Consider the following 23798-nt stretch of genomic DNA (forward strand, 5'->3'; position numbering starts at 1 on the left):
CAACCTCAGCATGGGCTTATTCCTGGTGCAGGAAATCCAGTGGTATGAGTGAATGGAATGAATGAAGCAATCAAGACTTCAGAGATGTGTTTTGCTCACCTCGCTCATGTAGTGTGGCAGAGAGCCCATTGTTCAGATAAGTAATATCTGGGAAAATCAGTGCTACGGAAGAAGTCGTCTTATTTAATAACTAGTTCTAAACTCTGAGTCAAGGTGAATGAAATCTTAGAAGTGAGCTTTTCTCTGAAACGTGAAATAGGTGAATGTTCTTTTAAACCTGCTCTAGACCAAGTGCTGTGATTAGAAGAAGCACAAATCTGTGTGTGTCCACTTACAATATAGAAGCACTTTATAGTTCTACAATTACAGACTGCAGTCCATCTGTTTCGTTGCATACTTTGTTAGCCCCCTTTCACCCTGTTCTTTAATGGTCAGGACCACCACAGAGCAGGTATTATTTCAGGGATCATTCTCAGCACTGCAATAACACTGATATGGTGGTGGTGTGTTAGTGTGTGTTGTGCTGGTACGAGTGGATCAGACACAGCAGTGCTGCTGGAGTTTTTAAACACCTCAGTGTCACTGCTGGACTGAGAATAGTCCACCAACCAACAATATCCAGCCAGTGTCCTGTGACCACTGATAAAGGACTAGACGATGACCAACATAAACTGCAGCAACAGATGAGCTACCGTCTCTGACTTTACATCAACAAGATGGACTGACAAGGTAGGAGTGTCTAATAGAGTGGACAGTGAGTAGACACTTTAAAAACTCCAGCAGCACTGCCGTGTCTGATCCATTCGTACCAGCACAACGCACACTATCGCACCACCAGCACATCAGTGTCTGCGGTGCTGAGAATGATCCACAACCCAAATAATACCTGATAAAGTGGACAGAGGGCAAATATAAGCAGGTGTATTTAATGAAGTGGCCATTCAGTGGCATAATAGGAAAGGCCAGCCTAGGGATGGGAAATATTTCACAATACACTTTTCTGAGGACACCGTAAATTTAAAGTATTTCAAGAACATTAGCTTCATATTTCATTACAAAGAGAACATAATCAGGCTGGTTTGACTGGGTTTAATGCAGGGCAGTATGTTGTTGCACTCTGTTTTTGATGGTGTCTTTAAATGTGGCACTACTGGTGCATTTCTTTGTTTTCCAACTTATCAAACCTCAGAAATATCGAAATGTATACTGTGTCTTGAAATATACTAAATGTATACTATCTTGAAAATGTCTTCAAGTACGGTAGTATCAGTGGTGAAGTCTAGACTGTATACTGTGGCTAGCCTTGAACAACACATAGCAGCACAACTAAAACACTTAGCTAGCTAGCTAATTAGCCTGCCTCTAACCCATTAATGTTGCATTCATGACATAATTTCACTTCAGATATAATTGTGAATTTGTTTCATTTAGCATCTCAAACATTAAGGTCTGCCATATCATTTTATATTCATGTTAATGATGGGGCACATTTTGTTACAACATACAAGGCTAATCAAACTAGCTATTGCTAGTGTTAACTCATAGAGTGTGATGAGCATTTTGCCATAATGTTGATTATCAAGATTCTAAATGGCTGTTGACCTTTTCTACCCCATAAAAACCAGGTTGGCAACTGAAAAACTCTTATTTTTGTAAGGCAGTAGTTTTCCTAACAGTTGTTCTTGCATTCGTAGAATGTTCATCAGCTAGCTTGGTGAGAAATAGGGGGGAGTTTACTTCCAGTGTACACACATCCTAGTGGATATATGCCACATACCTGTGCGTCACATAGACTAAACTGATGGGTAATGTTATATTTTTGCCATATTGCCCACCCCTACCTGATATTAGCTGGTTTTATATTTTTCACTGCTACTTTCACATACACTTTTCAAAATTGGGCTTTATTGTATGACTGTGAGTGGTGTTAAAAAAGCACATTTTGTGATACATCAGTTAATGAAAGGATTACTTACGAAACATATTTTGAACTATAGCATATCGATGCCATAAACCATGTTGGTTCAGTTTCATTTGAGTTTCATGAAAGCACTCGAATGCATAACAGATCTGAAATGTAACTCGCTCATGATGTATCTGATATGGCCGTCGAACGAGCAAACATGTCTGAGAGACTGTGTGAGCCACCTCGCTGTTGAAGAGAAAACCACAGAGCATGAAGAAACCACAGCACGTCATCAAGCAGTGTTGGCTTATGCAGCCCTTTCATGTTGCCTCCACTCATTGTAATGGCATGCAACAAGTTATCTGTCAGAGAATCTATCATTCCAGCGGTGAAGGAAAGGAAAAACTGGTTAAGAGCAGGTACTGCCTACACTCAGCAGCTATTGCGTTAGGTGCATCTACTCTATAGTAGGACTGTCACTATCCATTATGTTAGTCGTCAAGCAGTCTGATGGTTATTTAGACAGTGGATTAAGTAAAACTCAAAGTTTTTGAAAAAGGCCAAACAATTAAATGACGTTTGGATAAGACATGCCTGAAGTTCCTCCTCCCTCCAAACCATCTTCCCACGAATTTCCATCTCTACCTACTGTTTGCAATTCTTCAGTTGGGTCGTAGAGGCAGGTGGTGTTTATCTGTCAGATACAGTGCATTTTTTCCCTGTCGTGAAGAGTCTGTTCGAGGTCTTGTTTATACAAGGTTGTAGAAACCTTGTCTTTTTTCATCACTGCCTTTTCCTTATTGTGAAGTTTTTCAGCAGAGTTTGTCAGGGTTCCCTAGAGCTATATTTGTGCAGTGTATCAGGTTACATACAACTGCACAATCCTGAAGGGTGAGAGGGAGAAAAATACTATTCAGCTAAGCAGTCAACATCAGAAGAGGGAACTAAACTATGGAAGCCCTTTCTGACATTTCTGACATACACCAACTGGCCACTTCATTAAGTATCTTTGTATCTACACACTTTGTCCATTTTATCAGCTCCACTTACCATACGGGAGCACTTTGTAGCTCTACAATTACAGACTGTGGTCCATCTGTTTCTCTGCATACTTTGTTAGCCACCTTTCACCCACCACAGCACCACCACAGAACAAGTATAATTTGAATGGTGGATCGTTCTCAGCACTGCAGTAACACTGACATGGTGGTGTGTTGGTGTGTGTTGTGCTTGTAGGAGTGGATCAGACATAGCATTGTTTTTAAACACCTCACTGTCACTGCTGGACTGAGAATAGTCCACCAACCAAAAATATCCAGCCAACAGCGTCCTGTGAACACTGAGAGGATGACCAACACAAACTGTGCAGCAGCAGATGAGCTACTGTCTCTGACTTTACATCTACAAGGTGGACCAACAAGGTAGGAGTGTCTAATAGAGTGGACAGTGAGTGGACACAGTGTTTAAAACTCCAGCAGCACTGCTGTGTCTGATCCACTTGTACCAGCACAACACATGCTAACACACCACCTCCACGTCACTGTTACTGCAATGCTGAGAATGATTCATCACCATGGGTCCATGGGGGTCCTGACCAATGAAGAACAGGGTGAAAGGGGGCTAACAAAGTATGCAGAGAAACAGATGGACCTATATGGTAAGCGGAGCTGATATAATGGACAATGTAGAAACAAGGAGGTGTGCTTAATGAAGTGGCTGTTTGGTGCATCTCTGTTCTTGGCCACAGAATGTCAAAATTTTGATCTTTAAATAATGAATAAATAACAATAATAACACATTATTCTGAGATATTAAGTCAATACTTCAAGAAAATAAGTAATTCCTTTGACATAACAAGCCAATCCTTTCAGAAAATAAGCAGTTAATATAAGATACTGAGTCAAAATGTTGACAGACTGCTGCCAGAAACAGAGATTTCCTCTTCAGAGTTCCCTCTTTTGATGTTGACAACTTAACTGTAGTATTTTTCTCTCTCTCACCCTTCAGAAATGTGCAGTTGTATGTAGCCTAATGCACTGCTTTTAGGACAAATGTAGCTCTGGGGAATACTTTGACAAACTATGTTGAAAAATTTCACACTAAGGAAAGAACACAAGAGGGCGACAGTGCGAATTCTAATAGTAACTGTATAAATAATCATACAAGGACATCACACAGGCCGGAATTACTTTATAGAGCGTGTGTTCATTAAGAAGCAGCCTATTTGTTCTTTATGTAAACAAGATGATGTGATGGGAAAGGTCAATGACTACAGGTTACAGATTTGACAGGTGGTCTGAAATCAAATTCAACACTTTTAAAACACTTAAATAATTAAAAACTTAAAACACTTAAAATTTATACACTCAATGATGATATTTGATGATTTGATTTAAAATCATATTTGTTCTGAGTATTTACTTTTCCACATATTTACATTTTAGTGATTCAGTTCCTTTTTTGAGGACAGAGTTCAATTTAATCCAGATTCATTCTGCTGGTTCAGCACCTGGATTATTCTGCTGTTGCTCACACTTCTCACTATTGAGGCTAATCATTGTATTTCAGAGCAAAAGAATACGCTAAAAATGTAGACTGTAATGATATCCTCTGACATTGTGATAGATTTCCCTAGTTTGTTTTGGACAAGCACTAAAAAAAATTGTATTTCTGCTTTTACTGTCAATTAATCATTTGGATCTTTAACATAACGTCTAATATAACTGACTATATGGGTGACACTGTGCATGCCTGTAATGAGCATCATCACCAAGTTGCTGCAAACAGAAATGAGCTATCTGCTGATGTCTTTCCCTGTATTTGACACCATGTCAATGTCAGAAAACTGACTGCTGCCGAAGGGGCATAGAAGTAGCTTAGCAACAAATGAGAGTGCAGGCCGCCATGGCATATGTAACTAGAAACGGCTAGCTAGCTAGCAAGTTTACCAGCTAATATTAGCAGATAGCCAGCATCGTATATTCAAACTCTATAGCTACATGAGTCCTCTAGAGTGGCAAATGAATTCACAGGGCACGTATCTGATTGATTGTTTGGAAATGTTTGGAATTGACTCTTTGAATCTGTCGACTCTGAATGTTTTCCATCATAATTGGCTCGAGGGACATTTTGGTGAATGTGTGTGTAATACAGAGTTTGAGCAGCGTGAGTTTGTTTAATTAGCAGCTTTATAATACGCCAGCGCTCTTCAGTCGCTATAAACACAAACTCAGCTCACAAAATGTGCTCGATATGTCTGCCTGTACACTGCACCGCCCTGCAGCCCAACTCTGCGTTTCAGGGTTGCAATAAACAGCGATTAGAAACGGCACAAGGAAAACAAAAATAAACAATGCAAAGAGGATGAAGCTGAAGCTGGCTTCTTATTCTCCCATGTCTTATTCAAATTTTCTGTTAACCTTGAATGGTGCTGCAGTTACACTCGGCCAGCGCATCTGCTACATCGTTTAAGGTGGAACGAAAAATTTGCATAAGAAGCCAACTTCCAGCTAAATAACATATCCACCTGCTCCAGAATGAAAACTTTGGTTAACTGATTAATAAAGATTCCTTTTCAATGAATTATGACCACAGTAATTACATTAGTCTGCTGTATTTATTTGTCAAGCTACTTATTTACACTGTCTCATCCCCCTCGTGTGCAGTAGGCGTGGCCACGCAGAGCGGCTGTGCGAGGGGGCTCTTGGAAAGCACCAGTAGAGACATATAACGTACGTTAATGAAGTTGTTGCTGGCTTAAAGATTCGCACCTTGTTGTGCTATTCTGAGCTGGGCTGTGGGGTAGTTAGTGCAGTGTTAGTGCCTCCTGCCTGCTATCTCAACCGCTTCAGCAGTGCTGAATGGTGGTTCTTCTCTGTGGCATGTTCAGTTAATGAGCATTTCCTTAAAACGCTATGTACTTATTCTCAGCTGATGCCACAGTACTGTCTATAAATTTCATGTAATCTACAAATTTTCGTCGGATCATATAATCTTTAGCTACTCAAAAATGTGTAAACTAAGAACCCCCCTTGTTTTCACTTTAACATGAAGTAAATGGTATTGCCTCTGTAGGGATATTTGAAACTGTATTACATATGTCTACGTGACACTGCATAAGAAACATATTTTAGTATTAAAATTATTTAGCACAAAAATAAAAAATAAAAAGTCCTGCCCAAACCTCCCCTAATTCACTCAGGCTGCTGTGAACCAATGCAGTCACACTCAAAGGGACGGCTGAGCTTCCTCATGATTTCTTTGTTGCTAATATTAACTAATGCTAATGCTAACGAACGCAAACGAGCACTCGCTCCAACAAACAGGACAACACACGTAATGAAATAACACTATAATTAATATGACGGTTACACTTATCTAGCTACCCCTATTCGTTTTTTCTTTTTCCTCCTTTACTTTCTGTTAGTTAGTTAGTTAAGACGTAAAATGTAAACAAAGTCACTAAGAGCGGTTCGGTGTAAAATACACGGTTCGATTTGGTGTTCGGTGTTTACAGTGATGTTGATGGGGAACCAGACGTCCAAAAAGTTCATAATGCCTCTAAAAGCTCCCTCACATAAAGTTATCACAATAACTGACGACAAATATGTTGCCAATTTTTTGAGACATTCATAATATGATAGTTTTGAGATAAGCTTTTGGCCTAAAATGCATTTTTTTTAAATAGGCTACATTAATGGTGGAGGGATACATGCAGGGTGTTTTGAGACAAAATAGTTCCCAAGGAAAACTTGGTTTTTTTTTTTTCAGATTTACCACTATTACATTTATCACCCTTACATGTAAGACACATGAAGGTTCACTGATTATTCTAGATAGCAAATTAAAAGGCTATAAAATGACGTTGTAAATATCGCCCTGGTTCCTCCGCCACTGTAAAGAAAGTTGGTAATTTTTATATATGAAAAACATTCTGAATGACTTTATATCTCACTTGCTGTATGCAGAAAGTTTGAAAAATCTGATTTTCACTTTAATGGTCCACTGAGGATGATGTGTTTCAAATGTTTAGCGTTAGTTAAGAGTACGAAAAAAAAGGTGGAAGAGAAGAATCAGACCGAGTAGTTGACAAAAAAAACTAGCCTACAATGACTGGAGTTATTTGCACATCCATTACAGTCAGTCACTGATTAACACGGTTAGGGCCTGCAGGCTGATTGAGGCCGAGTCCCAAACGCATTCCTACGCCCTATATAGTGCACACTCGATAGGTCACGCTGTAACGGCCCCCACAGCCCCACAGTGCCCTCCGTGTCCAGTAGGGAGCCGTTTGTGACGGAGCCGAGTGAGCGGAGTGAGAGTGGAGGAGTGCTGGCGTCACTCCTCCTTCAGAGGCGGTTCAGTCCCGTTACTCACTCAGCCTCTCTCTGCCCTGAGAGCGATAACGGAGCTGGAGAATGAGGCGAAGAAGGAAAGAGGAAAATGCCCTCAACTTTTACTCGGATTCTAAGGCGCCGAGTCCTAAAATGCCTCCGCTCCTGAGATGGTGGACTGCGCTGATGTTCCTCTCAGGTAATGAACTTCTCCATGCAGTTTTCCAGCCGCCTCAGGACTGATCAGCTCTAACGGACAGCAGGTTGTTCCTCTCAGCGGCAGGTTGAGCTCTGGACTCCACACTCAAGACGGTGTTGTTTTCAGGGCTAAAAAAACGAATAATTTAGTTTCTTCCCAGCTGTGGACACCTAGTCTGGTACTAAGTCGAAGACGATGTTGAAGCAGTTTGTGAAAGAGTCTTAGAAAGAGTGTTCGCCGCAGCCTGGCTCAGTGTTTGTGTTGTTCTTGGCTTTGTTTCCTCTCTTTACTGATATCCAGAGGTGGGCACAGTAGCCTAAACCCGAAAAGAGGTGAAAATACTGTTGCTTCTGTAAAAAACCCCAAATAAAAGTAACTTATATTTACAAAAATAAATGAATAAATAAATAAATAAAATAATAATAATAATAATTAGGGGCAGTGATTTGAAAATACTCCGGAAAGTACAAATCCCCACATTACATTTAACTTAAATGAGTACATGTAACTACTTATCCTCCTCTGCTAGTCTTTACCCTAAACGTTACTATGTTAGTCCAGTAATTCAAACACCGACTGAAGAGTTTAAAGGGGATTTCCGCCGATTTTCCAAAGTTTCTGCATAATCCAGTGGTTCAGATGTAAACAGAGTCATTCGGAGTGATTTGATGTGAAGTGGTTCATTGTAGAAAAACTTACAGAGCTTCTTTTCAGTAGACGTGATAGGAACCAGAGGTCACAATGTCTACAACACAAACACGTTCATTCATTCATTTTCTATCCATATTTTATAGGTAATGTTTATAATGATAAAACAGTAGTAAATCAGAAAAAATATGTTTTCTTATGGGAACTATCGTGCCTTATAACGCCCTGCACGTACCTCGCCACCATGAATGGCTTTTAAAAGATACATTTGAGGCCAAAACCTTATCTCAAAAATCAGGCACATATTCTTAGCCATTTCATTTCATGTAATAGTGTTTGGTGATTTAGTTTTTAGAGGTATTACACTTTTCAGACGTCTGGTTCCTATCAGCACCACTGTGAACACTCCTGACTAGGGAGGCTTCTCTGGAACAGAGCATTTCATGTCAAACCATTCTGAATGACTTTGTTTACATCTTAATTACTTAATTATGCTAATTAATGACTTAATTGTGCTGATTCCAATAATTTTTCTAAATTTCTGTGTTTCATTTTATATAAACCTTTAAGATGTAAACAAAGTGATTCAGAGTGGTTTAACATGAGATGCTCTGTTTTAGAGAAACTCACAGTCAGAATTGTTAACAGTGGTGGTGATAGGAACCAGGCGTCTGAAAAGTGTAATGCCTTTATAACCTACCTCACAAAAAGTTATTACAGGAAATGGTTGTGTACATGATATCTGAGACATTGTTTTATGGTAGTTTTGAGAAAAGGCTTTGGTCTAAAATGTATTTTTCAAAAATACAATGAAGGTGGGGGTGTTACATGCAGGGTGCTGTATAGCAAAATAGTTAAAGTAGTGCACATTGAGGCCAAAGAAAACCTTTTTTCCCAGATTTACCACTGTTTTATCCTCTTCATTATTACAGATAAAAATTAAGAAGACACATGTAAGTTCATTTGCGTTGTTGACATCACAAGCTCTGGCCATCTGGCTATCATCACCACAGTGTCTGAGGTGGTGCATTTCTCTACAGTGCAAATTAGTTCACATTCAAGTCCTTTATTAACAAATGGACCAAGAACTGAGGTTGAAATTCGACTTACAGATACAGAAGTCTTGTGCCGTTCACTTTAAGCGCAGCTGACTAAGCTCCACACACACCCACCATCAGTGTGAAACAGCTGAGCCTGCAGTTACACCTGACCTCTCCCTTCACTTTAGTTCACTAGACATGATCTCCTCATCTGCCGTCCTCTACTTTTCTCTTTCAGCCTAACTAGCGTGACATAATAAAACCAGGTTTGGAATGCAGTTCTCCTGTATCTCTGTCTGTGGGAGATTTCTCCACTCCAGTCTGCCTTTCTGTTCCTGTAAAAACCCTGGAACTAATAACATTCCTCACTTCTTCACCTAAAGGCCTTTGCAGCAGGGACTTTATTTAAATTCCTGTCAGGGCTCCACTCCTGAAGTTCCTCCTACAGAAGTAATAAACAGAGCAGGACCTTCTGGCTCTCGCTGCTGCTGAGTGTTTTTCCGAAAAATACTTCCAAAGAATTTTTCGTGGAAGCTCAGTTGTGCCACGCCCCTGAAAGAGGAACTCCCACGTGAGGAAGGAAAGAAGAGGATGACTTCTTGTTTCACTCCCGTCATATTGTTTGTTCTGTCTCCTGTTGCGTGTTCTGCTAGATCTTTGAATAACACAGGTCCTTTCTCAGTCATTAAATTCCATCAGTTTTTCAAAATGTCTGCATAATTCAGTGGTTAGATGTAATTCAGAGTGTTTTGGTGTGAAGTGCTCCGTTCTAGAGAAAATTACAGAGTTGGGATTGTTCACAGTGGAGGTGATGGGAACCAGACGTCTGAAGAGTTTAATGTCTCTAAAAGCAACATCTCAGAAAGTTATTACATTAAACATTTAACAATATGCTGTCTGATTCATGAGAGATTGTTTTCTGTACATTTTGAAAATGTTTAGGCCTAAAAAGTGTGTATATTTTTTTAATCCATCTGTGGCAGAGGGGTAAATGCAGTGTGATAAGGCAACATAGACCCCAAAGAAAAACATAAGCTTTAAAATTCACGACTATTAGAAGAAGATCGAAAGATAACTTTATTGATCCGGCAGGGAAATTGCAGTGTTACAGTAGCAAGACGTATAATTGCACAGAAACATACAGATATTAGGCAGAAATAAAAATAGGCATAAATTAGGCAGAAATACATAAGTTAGAGTAAGGCGTGAGAGAGTAGATATATAAGTATCTAAGTTACATAGCTTATAAGATGGATTTGTTGTATTTACATGAGAGCAGGTGTTGTCCTAAGTTGTATGAGGTAGTTTACAACACTATAAACATAAGAAATCTGAGTCAGTAGAAAAATGCTGATAAATAAACTTTGACTTGACCATTTTACCATCATCAACATTACATATAAAAGCTCAGAAGGCACGTGTAGCTTTCACTAGTGGTTTTGGATAGTGAATAAAATGGCTGTATTTGTGTTGCAGTCATCATAACCCCTTGTTCTTAAATCCACCACTGTATAGAAATCTGATTCTGTCAGTTTCTCTAGAATTAACCATTTCACATCAAACCACTCTGAGTGACTTTGTTTACATCTCAAAGATTGAATTATGCAGAAATTTTAAAAAATGATTGGAATTCTTCTTTAAATTATGTTTCTTTTTGGTACATTAAACTGTTATCTTGTGCACTGTCTGCTTGTAGCAGATCATCTGATCCTGTAAAGTCACAAATATGCTGAAAAACAAATTTGGAGAAAATGTATTACTTTGTTATTACCTTGTTTATGTGTTTGCTTACTTTTGGCAATACATTTTATTCAAGTGGAAGTGCTTTTGGATCATGTGTAGTCTGTACTCTCGTAGTTCTGTATGTAGGACAGATAGAGCTTAATGCACTCCCGTGTTGAAGGAATATCTGTTCATCACTCGCACATGAACTGGACTTTCCAGCCCAGATGTTTTTAGGCGTGTGTGTTTTTCTAAGCCCCCCCACCATGAGAGAAGGATTATTAGACAATCAGAAGCACAGTAGCCCAGTGGGGTGTGTGTAAGGCATCACAATATGGACAAAATACCCAATTACGGTTATATTGCTACATATATAGACCTCTGAAGTTCGTTGTTCTGTAGCCGGTGCTATATTAAGAACTCCACCTCTGTGTTCTAAATGATACGTTTGGCCGTGCTCTTTGTTTTGCCGGTTCTTTTGTATTAAGAGGCTGTTAAGGAGCCGAAATATGAATACTGATACATGCTAGGGATGTGTATGGGCACTCGAATACTCTTATAACCGCTTGAGATGCCAGCATTCAAATACTGAAATTACTATTGAGGTATTTGCTAGAGAAAATATACAGGAATGTATTGAAATGGCAATTTTGTGTTTAACAGGACTGTAAGATGTGGTGCGTTTACTCGTATTCGCAAGTATGTATAGTACATTACACTTCCCCCTCTACACATTCCTACTCTAATTAAGGATGTGAATGAGAGGGCACGGCCAGCTTGACTCGGCTGTATCACTGACAAGGCCAAACACTCTAGCTGTTGTCAGCTGGGCCGAGAAACAGTAACAACTGAATAATTTATGTTTCACACTTCTTATTATTTTAAGTTCAATGAACTTGACATTTCAAGTTAACTGGGTTAAAAAGCTGCAATTTTTGACAGTGTAGACTTAGTTTCATGTGATATCATTTCAGTGCACAGGAGCCTTAGACTGCTTGTAGCATGTATGTATTTTGACCACCTTGTAATTCTGAGGATCCAGTGCGGATTGTGTGAGCGGTGCGGAGTGGGAGCGGAGTAAGAAGTGGAGCAGTGTGATTTTGTCCATTCGTACACAGCGTTTACGCTGAGAAACTGTTCAGTACATCTGCACTGGAAATTATCACTGGTCACAACAAAGTTCTACAGATATTACAAACTATTAGTGCTGTGTGAATGATAAATATGGTTGTGTTAAAGGTACAGGCAATTGTTCACTGTTGGCAATTTTCTGCCTTGTAATTGGGTTAAACGTCATAGGAATTAGTCTTATGGTGTGGGTGTTCTCTGATCTGTGAGCAGGGTACTGGAAAACCCGGAGCAGAGTGATTACAAAACGTTTTGAGTGATGAGTGGAAATATCTGCCACTCCAGTCCACTCCACTCACAGACTCTGATCCAGTGACACAATATGGAAAAATGTACATAGGACAGAACGTATAATGTTTGGAGCATTTTTGTTTACCACAGGAGGCAATTTTTAGGAAAGTTCAAAGTTACTAATATATGAAGGTGACACCAACTTCAGAGGTCTAATGCAAAGGCCAGTACTGTGATGTGTGTGTTTATGGAGAGTTATGCAGTGTTCTTATGCCCATCTATGATATTTAAAGATTTATGCGCTGAAGAAATCAACAGCTCTTAACCTCGGGCAGCCAACCGCAGTTTTTCAGGCTAATGAGATGTTTCTGAGTGCGGACGGTTCGAGAGCGCTGTGATAATAAGCACTTCTCAGCAGTGCTGTAATTTGCTGCATCATCGTCCTCCGGCTAATGATAACAGAGGGGAGGCTGAGGAGCAGAGCGGTAAAGTAGAGGTTCTATAGCTTTATCAGACAGTGAGTAAGAGAGGTGAGGAGGATCATTAAAGGCCAGAAAGAGACAGTAACAGTGATTATGGTCAGTGAGTAACTCTGTGAAAAAAAAAAGTAACATTTTCAAGTCAAAGTTGAAATTGCTTCAAACTTTTGACCTGTTGCGCACAGTTTTATGCAAAGGTTTGAACACCCCATGGTCAAATTACATGTTGTTGATTTTCTAACTGAAAGAAAGTTAACAGTCATCTACAGGGAACTTAAATATGGCACAATTTCTGTTTAACATATTGGAAAAAAACATAAAATGTAAAATGTGCCATAACTTTGCCACAGGCCACATTTTATGTTTTATTGTTTTTTTCTTCCAATGTGCTAATTCTGCAAATAAACAGTGAGTATGCATTAAAATGTGAGTTTGTTTTCTGTAGAGGTTGTGTAAACGTATTTTCATGTAAAAATGTCAATAAAACGTGTCATTGGACCAGGGGTTCCCAAACATTTGCATATGACTGTACATCCCCTATTTAATTGATTTTCAAATTTCAATTTCAGAACATCTCTTTTCATTTTCTTTTCTTTTCCTTTGTTTTTAGATTTTTTTAATGTTTTAAATTTGTTTTATTTTTACTCAAGTTTCTCACCAGTTTAGTCACTTGCCAGTTAGTTAGGTCTCCCCATCACACATGAAGCTACCAAGCCCTTCACCCCTCCAGCTTGGTAGCATCATCCTTTTAAGTTGCTGCTAACGCATTGTTACAGCTCAGCATGCTTGGAGGAGAACACTAACTCCCTATTCTGTTTCGTCTGACAGATACCCATGTTGGCTAGCATTGCACTGAGTAGTCTTGTGCCCAGTGATAGTTAATTGGGTTACCGTGGCAACAGCCCCAAGTGACAATAAAAACTAATTTACCACAGAGTTAAAAAAAGGTCATTCATTTATTACATACTAAAGCAAGACACAAGTTTTTCCACACATAACATAGCTGGACTTTTAGACATGCTGGGTGATGTCATATCCAACATTAATACCACATTTATTGCATAGATAAGATGTTCTAGAAATACATCTGTTGAGCTCAATGACTGTTGAGCTATGCTGGCTGTGAGACATTCGCAATGCCGTTCTTTCTTACTATATTAATCACTTCTGTGACCAAATTAAAGGTGACAGTAAACCTTTACTGTACTACACTTCTATTATGTTCTTTTATTTGACAAAGATTAAGGTTCAACTCACATTCCTTCGCTTTCTTTGCTTCTGAGGCCCCTTCTTTGTTAGGGTCCATCTCAAAATCTCTCCCAAATCTTTAGCTGCTTTCCCTTGTTATTTTCTACATGGTTGTCCTAATAGGAGGACTTTATTACCAGCACATGTTCTCTTCTGGATTCCCGGGCACGGATGGCTGTGGCATCACTGGAGATCAAACTTGCAATCTCAGTTTCTGCATTCTGGAGCCCGCTTGGCTTTTCTCTCTTGTCTTAATCTCTTTCTCTCTTGTTCTGTGTCTCAGGGGTGTTGTGGTGCGAGGCGGTGCAGGTGACAGTGCGGGATGAGCGCAGGTTCGCCTTGCTTTTCCAGTCTGTGCTTCTGCCCTGCCAGTATTCCAGCGTCTCCACTCAGGCGCCCGTGGTGCAGTGGTGGTACAAGTCCTACTGCCGGGACCGCACCCGAGATGCCTTCAGCTTCCCTGAGAACGCGGGGCTGAGGGGCTCTGAACCGGGTGCCATCTCCAACCTGGACTGTGCCGACAACAGTCGAACGGTTCGCATCGTCGCCTCCGGGCAAGGATCCTCCGTCACCCTGGCTGAGTACTACAAAGGCCGAGACATCTCTATCGTCAACAGTAATATAACGCTATTACTGCTAATTTTGTTGTTACTAACTCGCTGTAATACTAATACAATTGCTTACACTAGTGCTAGTGTAAGCTAATGACATAAAATGAGTAGAATGAGTAATCAGCTTGATTGTGAATTCTAGGGGTTTTCTCCATCCTAGTTGAAAAGGCTGTTGCTCTTCTGCTCATCAGCAGAACTTATGATAGAAGGGTGATACACAGTGGCGATGAATAAATGATAGTAGAATGTTGTTAATCACTCATAATATTTCCAAAGATTTACCCCTTAAGCTCTTAAATGGCCAGGGACTGTGTCTTATTACACACTTCTATAACCTAAGAACAGCTCAGCCAGTTTGCCTTCAAGTCCCTGTATTTACTGAATAATAAGTCTTAGTATGTAAAAAGCCTGGGATTTTAAGGGGTTAAACTCTCGGGGACCTTTTTATGGATTCAGGTTCTTCACTCTCATAACTTCCTTATAGCTTACATATTAGTTTCATAGCTTTAAAATGTAATAGATTCATAGTCTTTCAAGTCTTAAGATTAATAACCAAGTCCAGTTCAAAAAAAGCAGCTGTTTCTGCCATTGAATCCTCTCTTCTCCATTAGTGTGATCTTTCAAATGTGGTCTTTCAAAGCTATTGTCGCATTTATTTGATGTAAAGATGATATAACAAAGCTGAAAGTGTGTTTTTATTGGAGATGCAATGTGACGGGAATTCTGGGGCGATATTTTTCATTTACATATCTGCTGATACCGATACATAAATGTTTCTAAAATATAGGAATGATCTACCTAGATTACTATTACATGGAAACATGGGCTTTTTTTTCTTGTATATAGTTGTAAATGCAGTAAAATGAATAAAATGCTGACATTTTTGCACAGTAACCCAGCATTAGCTAAACATTCAGCTCTTTTGGAGTACAATAAATGCAATGCTAAGGCTGAAACATTGGTCAAAAACTATTTGACATCAACGACAAAAAAATCATTGGCAGTGAATCTTGTTTTTGATTAGTGGGCTTGATAACATTCGCACTCCCATCACTTGACTGAATAATGGGAAAACACAGATGGCAGAGACAACAGTGCACTGTTATACACAACAAGTGAAAACAGCAAAACACTTCTCATCTAAATAGATGAGATGAAAAGATCTGTAAGACTGAGCTCGCCTTTAACAGCAGCGCGGATATCATGCGTGAGAGAAACACATTCCTGACAGAAAATGATAAAGGCTCAGCGTGGTGAGTGAAACACAGTAAACTGTAGCGAAAAGGTAAAAACTGCATGTTATGCTTACAGATCTGCTCATCTATATTTTTGAAAGCATACTTTCAAAACATACTGTTTTGGCTTCCTGCTTGTGCAAAAAAAAATCAAATGCAGATATGATGTTATAGGGTTTAGGGTGTTAGAGCATTGGGCAAAACAGGAATTATTCCTTGTATTTGGAATATTTAGTCATTGTGGTTACTGACAGACTACTAGCTGCAGTTTTTCTTTTCCTGATTAATTGATTTCTCAAAGCCATAAGGAACTGATTCATCGATTTTGCACATCATCATTGGTTGCAGAGCTTTAGCATTTTATTGTTACTGTTATAAACTTAGTCGATAATAAGTGCTTACCAGAGTGAACTGTGAAAGACATTGCAGTGCATCCGACAGTAAAGGCAGCACTGTGCTTCTTTTATATAACGATAGAAAACGTGAGCACACAGAAGCTCCAGTTTTGCGTTACATATTTTACCGCAGCCAGTGTGGACGTGCACATGTCGTAGCTCATCTAGCGGTTTAAAGGTGTTAAAGGAGACAAAGCCAGAGTCTCAGAATGTAATGCTGTTGATGCGTTTGTTTTGATAGTGTTAGACAGTGTGGATAACTATGAATGAAAGCCACTGTTGCTGGTCAGAATGAGCTCATGTGAATTAGCAGGACTATCTTTCAGTCACTGTGAGTGATGTCACCATCTCTTGGTTAACTTATTGTTAACCAAGCTTAGACAGCTTAATGGACCGTCTGACCAGTGTGATGAATACATCACTACTGATTTGAAACTGCTAAAGTCATAGTATCCCATAAAGTGGAGCGAGTTACAGCACTTGCACGTAGGAGTAGACAGATATAAAAATTTGCACTGGACAAGCAAGCCAATGAATCACATGGCCAAAATTAGGAATTTGAGGCCAGAATTATCTGGATCTCATGTGGGAGGGTGAAAGTTGCTAGATGCTGTTTTGTTTTTAATGCTGGATATTTAAATGAGTGAAAATTGAACTGGTCTAGTGATTTGTAAAGGAGAAAGTTAGCGTGTTAATGCAATAAATTATTATTGCCTAAATTTTTAGTTCCTAGTTTTCCTACGTCAAACCAGCTGTAGTTCCACCCTGAAACCAAGCTGTTTGTACACTGTATGTACAGGAATATCATTAATTTCAGAAAGCTGTAGTTCCCCTTAGACACGGAGGAGTTACAGCATCTAGCCACTGTTCCTCTCACTGGACTTTAGTGATGAAAACGGTCAAAAAAAGGTCAAATTTGAGCCAATAAGTCATGCAATTAATCACGATTAACTTCACAAAAGAATGTGATTAATCACAATTAATTATTTTAATAATGATTTATTTAACATTATTTTAAGCTCTAAAAAATCTCCAAAGCAAGTGTTCACTAGGGCCAAAAATCTACATTTGTGTGGCAAAAATGTGGTTATAGGCAATATTGACTCCTACTTGCATCTCTGGTTTTCTTTGTTAGTGCTGAATATAGTGCACGGAAGGGTGTTCAGTATGCTTAGTGCCGAATGCCTCGTGAGATTAATCACTAGACAGTATAAGATTTGGTCCACAGCTTTTGCTTTTGAGTCACTACCACCTGTTAAAAATGAGTTGTTTTTCATGTTCACCATGTACAGCCATCAAGGGTGTAATATCTGTATGAAGACCTGTTAGCTTATTCACACCAGTACAAGCGTAACACACTCATCTCTCTAAAACAGTGCTGACACTCACATCCCATCTAAAACAATCCCTCTGAGCCATGAGTGTTTTTGGAGTTATCTCAAGTTCATTGTGCTTTTTTGAGAGCAGAGTGGAGCTCCCCCTGAGGGAGGTTCAAAAGTCAGTCATTCAGGATTAGCCCAATTGAGAACATATGACTTACCCTGAACATGCTTTAGGCTGAGTGGAGTAAACAAGAGATGGAACACGAGGTCATGGTGGTGGTTAAAGTGGTTGGTTGCATATTTATCATTTCTAACATTCTCAATTGAGAAAGAGCCCCACCAGTGATTTTGTAATTAAAATGAATGTGTTATTTTGAAAGTGCAAATAGGAGCTTGGTTTTTAAAGGGCCCGTATCATAGAAACCCCAGTTTTCCTTGCTTTTTTTAAATAAGAGCTTGATGTAGTATGTAAACATGGTTAAAGTTTCCCCAGTCATTACGGTTCATATATGAAAACTATGCTGCAGAAACAGCTTGTTCATTCATTGTTTTTGTGATGTTGAGTCCATCGCATTTACATATATCTGCCTATTCAGCCTATAGTAGTTTAGCCCCGCCCAGTTATAAAGTTGAAGTTATAAAGACTGTTTCAGCCTGGACTGCTTTTTGACTGAGCGACAATACAGCCAATCAGAACAGAGATCATTTAGCACAGTTACAAAAACAGCCTGTTTTATTCTAAGGAATAAAGAGAGTTAGAAAATTATTGTGTAAAAATAATTGTGATTGTTTTTGGTACATAAACCTGCACAAACATCATAAGTGAACCTCAGGGAAAAAAATAAAAAAATACACTTAGACATTGATGTCTAAAGCTATGAACGAATGCACCACAAAACACGTTTGATTTTGGCTATTATTCTGACATCAGTCACTGGACTTTGCGTTCTCACCAATTTGTCTTTATTTTCTAAATATTTATACGTTTAACGACATTCAGCTTGTACTGAGGTGTGTGGCACCTTTGGCCTGCTATCTAGGCTAACGTAGGTTAGTAAACATGCTGCAGCTATAAACGCCACTGAACAGGTTTGATTTTGGCGTTGTCACCAGTCGCTTGACTTTGCTCTCGAAGACATGCGATTTTGTCATCTACACTTGTTTCAGCAGAGTACCAGCTGTTTAGAATCGGACCTGTACTGTGGAGAGTGGCACTGTTTGGGTCTGTAGCCTGATTGCTAAGCTAACATTAGGTTAGCTACCAGGCTACGGATACAAATACCACAGCACAGGTTTTTTGCCTGGCTTTCTATCGCTACAACAGTAGTTGCTCAACATTGCTCCTTCAGATTTGAGTCAATATCATCTAAACTTCAGTGTCACTGTAGCTTTGGTTAGCCAGAATTGAACCTGTTCTGTGGCGAGCAGAGCTGTTATCATGCTAGCCAAGCTAATGCTAACCAGCTGTTCTATCCTAGTTAGTAGCACTTTTTTAGCAACTGGTGTTAGATAGATGGTTTGATAATTATTGAATGATGGATTGAAAATTGTGCACTGCATTCATTTACTTGGTGACCGTGTAAGGAAACTGAATTTTGAGTTTTGTTTGTTTTCAGTGTTAAAATAGCAGGATGTAATGGCACAAAAGTGATGTGAATGCTTTTAAGTTGCTTTCACAACAAACACCCCCTCTCAACCTGCTAATACTGTGGTAATATTTAGAGATGGTCTGAAGGTATGAAAAATGTGGTCACCACCCAAACCTAATGGGCCCTTTAACCTATTTGTGGGGGCTACAGTACACACACACACACAAACCAACCGCTGATTGCATTGCAGTGGTCATCGCGGCATGTTGGAGAGGAATTGCGTTGAATCCGTTTCAGACAGCACTGCAAGTGTGCTTAGCATTTTAAATTGTGCTGCTTGATTTACGCTGCATTAAATCTCACTTTCACACTGTGTGTATGCAGATAAAGAAGGCATATTACATAGTAGCAAAGAGGGTTTATAGTTTCTGCCAAAGTCTCTCTCTCTCTCTCTCTCTCTCTCTCTCTCTCTCTCTTTCTCTTTCTCTCTTACTCTCTCTCTCTTTCTGTTTAGTCTTTTGTATGGAGGATGTTAATGGGCGGCGGTTCCTCTGGTGAACTCACAGCTATGTTCAAACACTGTGAGTCAGTGCCAGGGTCCTCCTGAGGACAGCAGTTTGTCAAACCACCCTGATCCCTTATAGCATGAGTTAGGGATCTCTAGGTTCTGGAATTTGGAAAGGACAGACACCTTCAGGTTACATAGGAGGTATAACGAGAGGGCTGAAATATATTGGGGAAGTTCACATTGTAAATTTTTTGTTTTTTGTATTTCTTATAACAGTATTTGAAAAACAGGAATAAAAAACGCACCCAGATAAACGATTCCCTAGACTTCTTTTTTTGTATATAATACCGGGTGATCCTGGACTTCAGCAATGAGACAATAGATATCCATCTGTCTACCGCCTGTGAGAGAGCCTGTAAACAGCAGTCATTGTATTTTTATTAAGCACTGTCAAGTAGATTGCAGCTCCTGGTGATGGATGGATAGTGTTTCTCCAAAATATTCTGTATTCTGCTTGTCTTCAAGGGCCCGTATCATGGAAAAATGAATTTTTCTCATTTTTTTAAAATAAAGGAGTTTGAAGTGATATGTGAAGATTGTTAAAGTTTCAGAATGTTAACAGTGTACCAAAAACGGTCATCATTTAATTTTACATGACCATTTTCCAGCCTCTCTTTATCCCTTAAGATTAAACAGGCTGTTTTTGTTACTGTGCCTTTAAGACTGATATACGTGAGCTCCGACTGAGATGCATTGTGCTTCATTCAGAAAGCACTCAAAACTGAAACACTGCGTATAACTTCATTGTGAATGGGTGGAGCTAAACTGCTCTAGGGTGAATATGTGGAGATATGTAAATGAGTTGGTTCTTGTGACATCAGAAGCAATCAATTCAAAATGGGCTGTTTTTGCAGCTTAGCGTCCACATTTGGGCTGAAACATTATGTTTACATATTACTTCAAACTCCTTTATTTAAAAAAAGTGAGGGAAATATGTTTTCTATAATGTGCAGGCCCTTAAAATAGTTTATTTGTGTGATGTGTGAAGTTAAAAAAAAAAAGAAATTACTCATTTTTTGTAATCTTTTTGGCTGGTGTGTGTGGGGTTGATCTGTGTCCATTCTTGGATCAGAAAAGTGAGTGGGTGGCCTGAAACGTCCTCTGTCAGTTATTCAGCAAGACAATGAACCATTTTATTGCATCCTTTCGGATTCAGTATAATAACTTTTAGACAAAGTCTCTGTTTCAGTTCTGGTCGTGTAGCAGTGAGTGGTCTCTTTGCATTACTATCTAATGTGACTCCTGACCCCTTATTATAATATGTAATCTAGCTCTGTTCTCTAGTGCTTCCACATCGGCATTCACTCAGTCTGCGTCTGGCAGTCGGTTTACACTGTTGCTCCTTACAGGAAGGGCCTTCCATTGTGTTGACCATTTCCTGTTCCTGATATAGGTCTGTTTACTCACTGCACGTCTACCAGCCTGAGGGAGGATCTGAGCCCTCCTGCTCCCCTGCTTACGTTTTACCAGTCATTACTGACACATTCCAAACTCCCCCAATACTTCCACATTATTTCTCATCTGGAGTAACACATCTTTTTGAGAGAGTGACATGGAAAAGATCTTAATCTTATGAAATGGCTCGGATTTGCATTCACATGTACACTGACCATTAGGTACACCTCCTTGTATATATGCTGTTTGTCCATTTTATCAGGGTCCATTTACTATATAGGTGCACTTTGTAGTTCTACAATAACAGAACATAGTTGGATCAGACAGAGAAGTGCAGCTGGAGTTTTTAAACACTGCGTCCACTCACTGTCCACTCTATTAGACACTCCTACATTGTTGGTCCAGATGTAAAGTTAGAGACAATTGCTCATCTGCGCAGTGTGTGTTAGTCATCCTCTGGTCATTCATCAGTGGTCACAGGACGCTGCCCACAGCACGCTGTTGGCTGGATATTTTAGGTTGGTGGACTATTCTCAGTCCAGCAGTGACACTGAGGTGTTTAAAAACTCCAGCAGCACTGCTGTATCTGATCCACTCAGACCAGCACAACACACACTAACACACCACCACATCAGTGTCACTGCAGTGCTGAGAATGATTCACCACCCAAATAGTACCTGCTCTGTGGGGGTCCTGTGGGGGTCCTGACCATTGAAGAACAGGGTAAAAGGAGGCTAACAAAGTATGCAGAGAAACAGATGGACTACAGTCTGTAATCTTTACATTGTGATTACCTCGATTATTAAAAGAAAAAAGAAAAAAATGCATAGCTACAGTAACAGTAGCCTTTAGGCCACTTCACATGGTTAAGCTGTTTAGCTGTTTTATGACGTGTGATGTTACCTGTAGCCAAAAACTACCAAACCAGCAAAGTCAGCTTTCAAGTTACTGGCCAGAAAGCATGTTTATGTTCAGCTTCAGCAGGTGGTACCCTGTAATATAATATGCTGTTTTGAAACAGATTACTGGAGAAAGATGCAGCAGATATAGATTAAGAGGAACCTCGGTATGTCAGAGTAAGCAGCGACCTGCAGTCTGTATTTAAGCTCTTTTTTGTGCACTTTTTTGAAAGTGGCACCCCTAAAAACCCATGATAGTTTTGTCAGTTGGTGATGGCTAGGGGGCTCAATCACACAGTGGTATATTATACATGATATTATTATACCTTCACCAGGAGCAAAACAAAGGAGTTAATTAGCTGTGCACTAGTGCTGCAGACATTTAAGCAAACTTTTTAATTTTATGGTAATAAACTTATAACTGTCCATTATTTCTTTTAAAAATGACAGTTTTATTGATGTTCATTTTTTTTATAAAGTTAATGTTGCTTCCAAAATTGTAGTTTGGCTTGTAGTGTATACATTACTACCCTAACCCTGTGTTCATACTCATTTAAGAGTAATGAAAAAACTCATACACTTAAAAGGGAATTCCATCTATTGCTCAACAAAGTGAGTCAGAGTGGTTTGGTGTGAAATGATTCACTGTAGAGAAACTTATCAGCAGAGGTACAGACAAAAGTTGCAAGTAACAAAGAGAGGTCTCAAGTCTTTACTCAGTCCAAGTCAGACAGTCGTCGAGTCCTGAGTCAGTACAGGCGAGTCTCAAGTTGAGTCCAGTCAACAGTCCTAATCTTCTAAACAAGTCAGTCTGCATTCTTCAGCTAATTTTAGGCCAAAACACTGAATAATGCTAACAGTACTATAACCTTCTGTTGACAGCACATTAGCAGTGTATGGCTGTTTATTTATTATTTTCTGTGGTACACAGATAGCCCATGACAGGCATACTGGTATACGCAAAGAGTAGTGCAACTTCACATGAAAAATAATTTTAAAAGTCCTACTGAACTTAGTTACTTTATATTTGAAGATAATTTTTGATGATTTTTGGGAACATAGAGTTCACAAGATTAAAATAAAAACTATCTCAGCCAACTAAAAACAACCACTAGTTTGAATTTAGACAACAACAGAAACCAAAACGACCGAGCTGAACAAAGTTGGCAGAAAAGACAGCAAAATGATGGTGAATGTACGAAGCTGAAGTTGAGTTTTTTTGTCAGCTTCTTTTTCGAATTTTCCGTTCCACCTTAAATGGTGCAGCAGCTATGTTCCTGTGCCTCACTGCTGCACCATTTAAGGTTGTAATGTGTTTTTTATTTGGTTCGGTTGGTTTCCCACTGCAACCGCTAATGTGTGCCAAAGTGTACATGTGGCTGTTTGTTTATTGGTCAAACGTTTTGCAGGGATGCAAGTGCTCTGTTGCTGTCACATTCACCACCATGAATATAGAAAAACAGAAAATAGAGGTGCTTATTGTCTACGTGAATCACAGCCAAAGCAATAATAATAAACCTTACTTCTATATCTGCTTCTTTATGGATGGTTTACCAATTTGAAATTAACCAAACAGGTTGCTGATGCTTGACCAAAAATATGTACCATATGATATCTGTGCTGAAATAAAATGCGCTTCTTAACTATAATGTTACTCCTTTCTGAGGTTATTAACAGCAGCTTGTGCTCTAAGAACAGTATGAGTATCTGAAAAGAGTAAAATGTTAAAAAGGCAGACAGTACAGTGCAGATGTGTACAGAAAAAAGCACATTCTGGTGATGAATTCTCTTGTTTGGTGTGGATCATTGCAAAAATGCATTCCCGCCAGCAGCAAACTAAAGCAGGGCTG

At 39.3% G+C, this 23798-nt stretch overlaps 1 protein-coding gene across 4 annotated transcripts in view; it reads left to right on the forward strand.

Annotated features, from left to right (window-relative positions):
* Positions 1 to 7232: 7232 nt before the first annotated feature.
* LOC118798223 (immunoglobulin-like domain-containing receptor 2) overlaps positions 7233 to 23798 on the forward strand; it is a 46314-nt gene continuing 29748 nt past the window's right edge. For 3 of the 4 annotated variants that reach the window (XM_036557607.1, XM_036557608.1, XM_036557610.1), the window contains exons 1-2: positions 7233 to 7438; positions 14218 to 14550. In XM_036557607.1, the coding sequence (XP_036413500.1) occupies positions 7324 to 7438; positions 14218 to 14550 (448 nt within the window). In that variant the 5' untranslated portion in view covers positions 7233 to 7323. The remainder of the gene's footprint in view (positions 7439 to 14217; positions 14551 to 23798) is intronic. The other variant, XM_036557611.1, reaches the window with a different exon arrangement.

This window comes from Colossoma macropomum, unplaced genomic scaffold, assembly GCF_904425465.1.
Source record: "Colossoma macropomum unplaced genomic scaffold, Colossoma_macropomum, whole genome shotgun sequence".
NCBI lineage: Eukaryota > Metazoa > Chordata > Actinopteri > Characiformes > Serrasalmidae > Colossoma > Colossoma macropomum.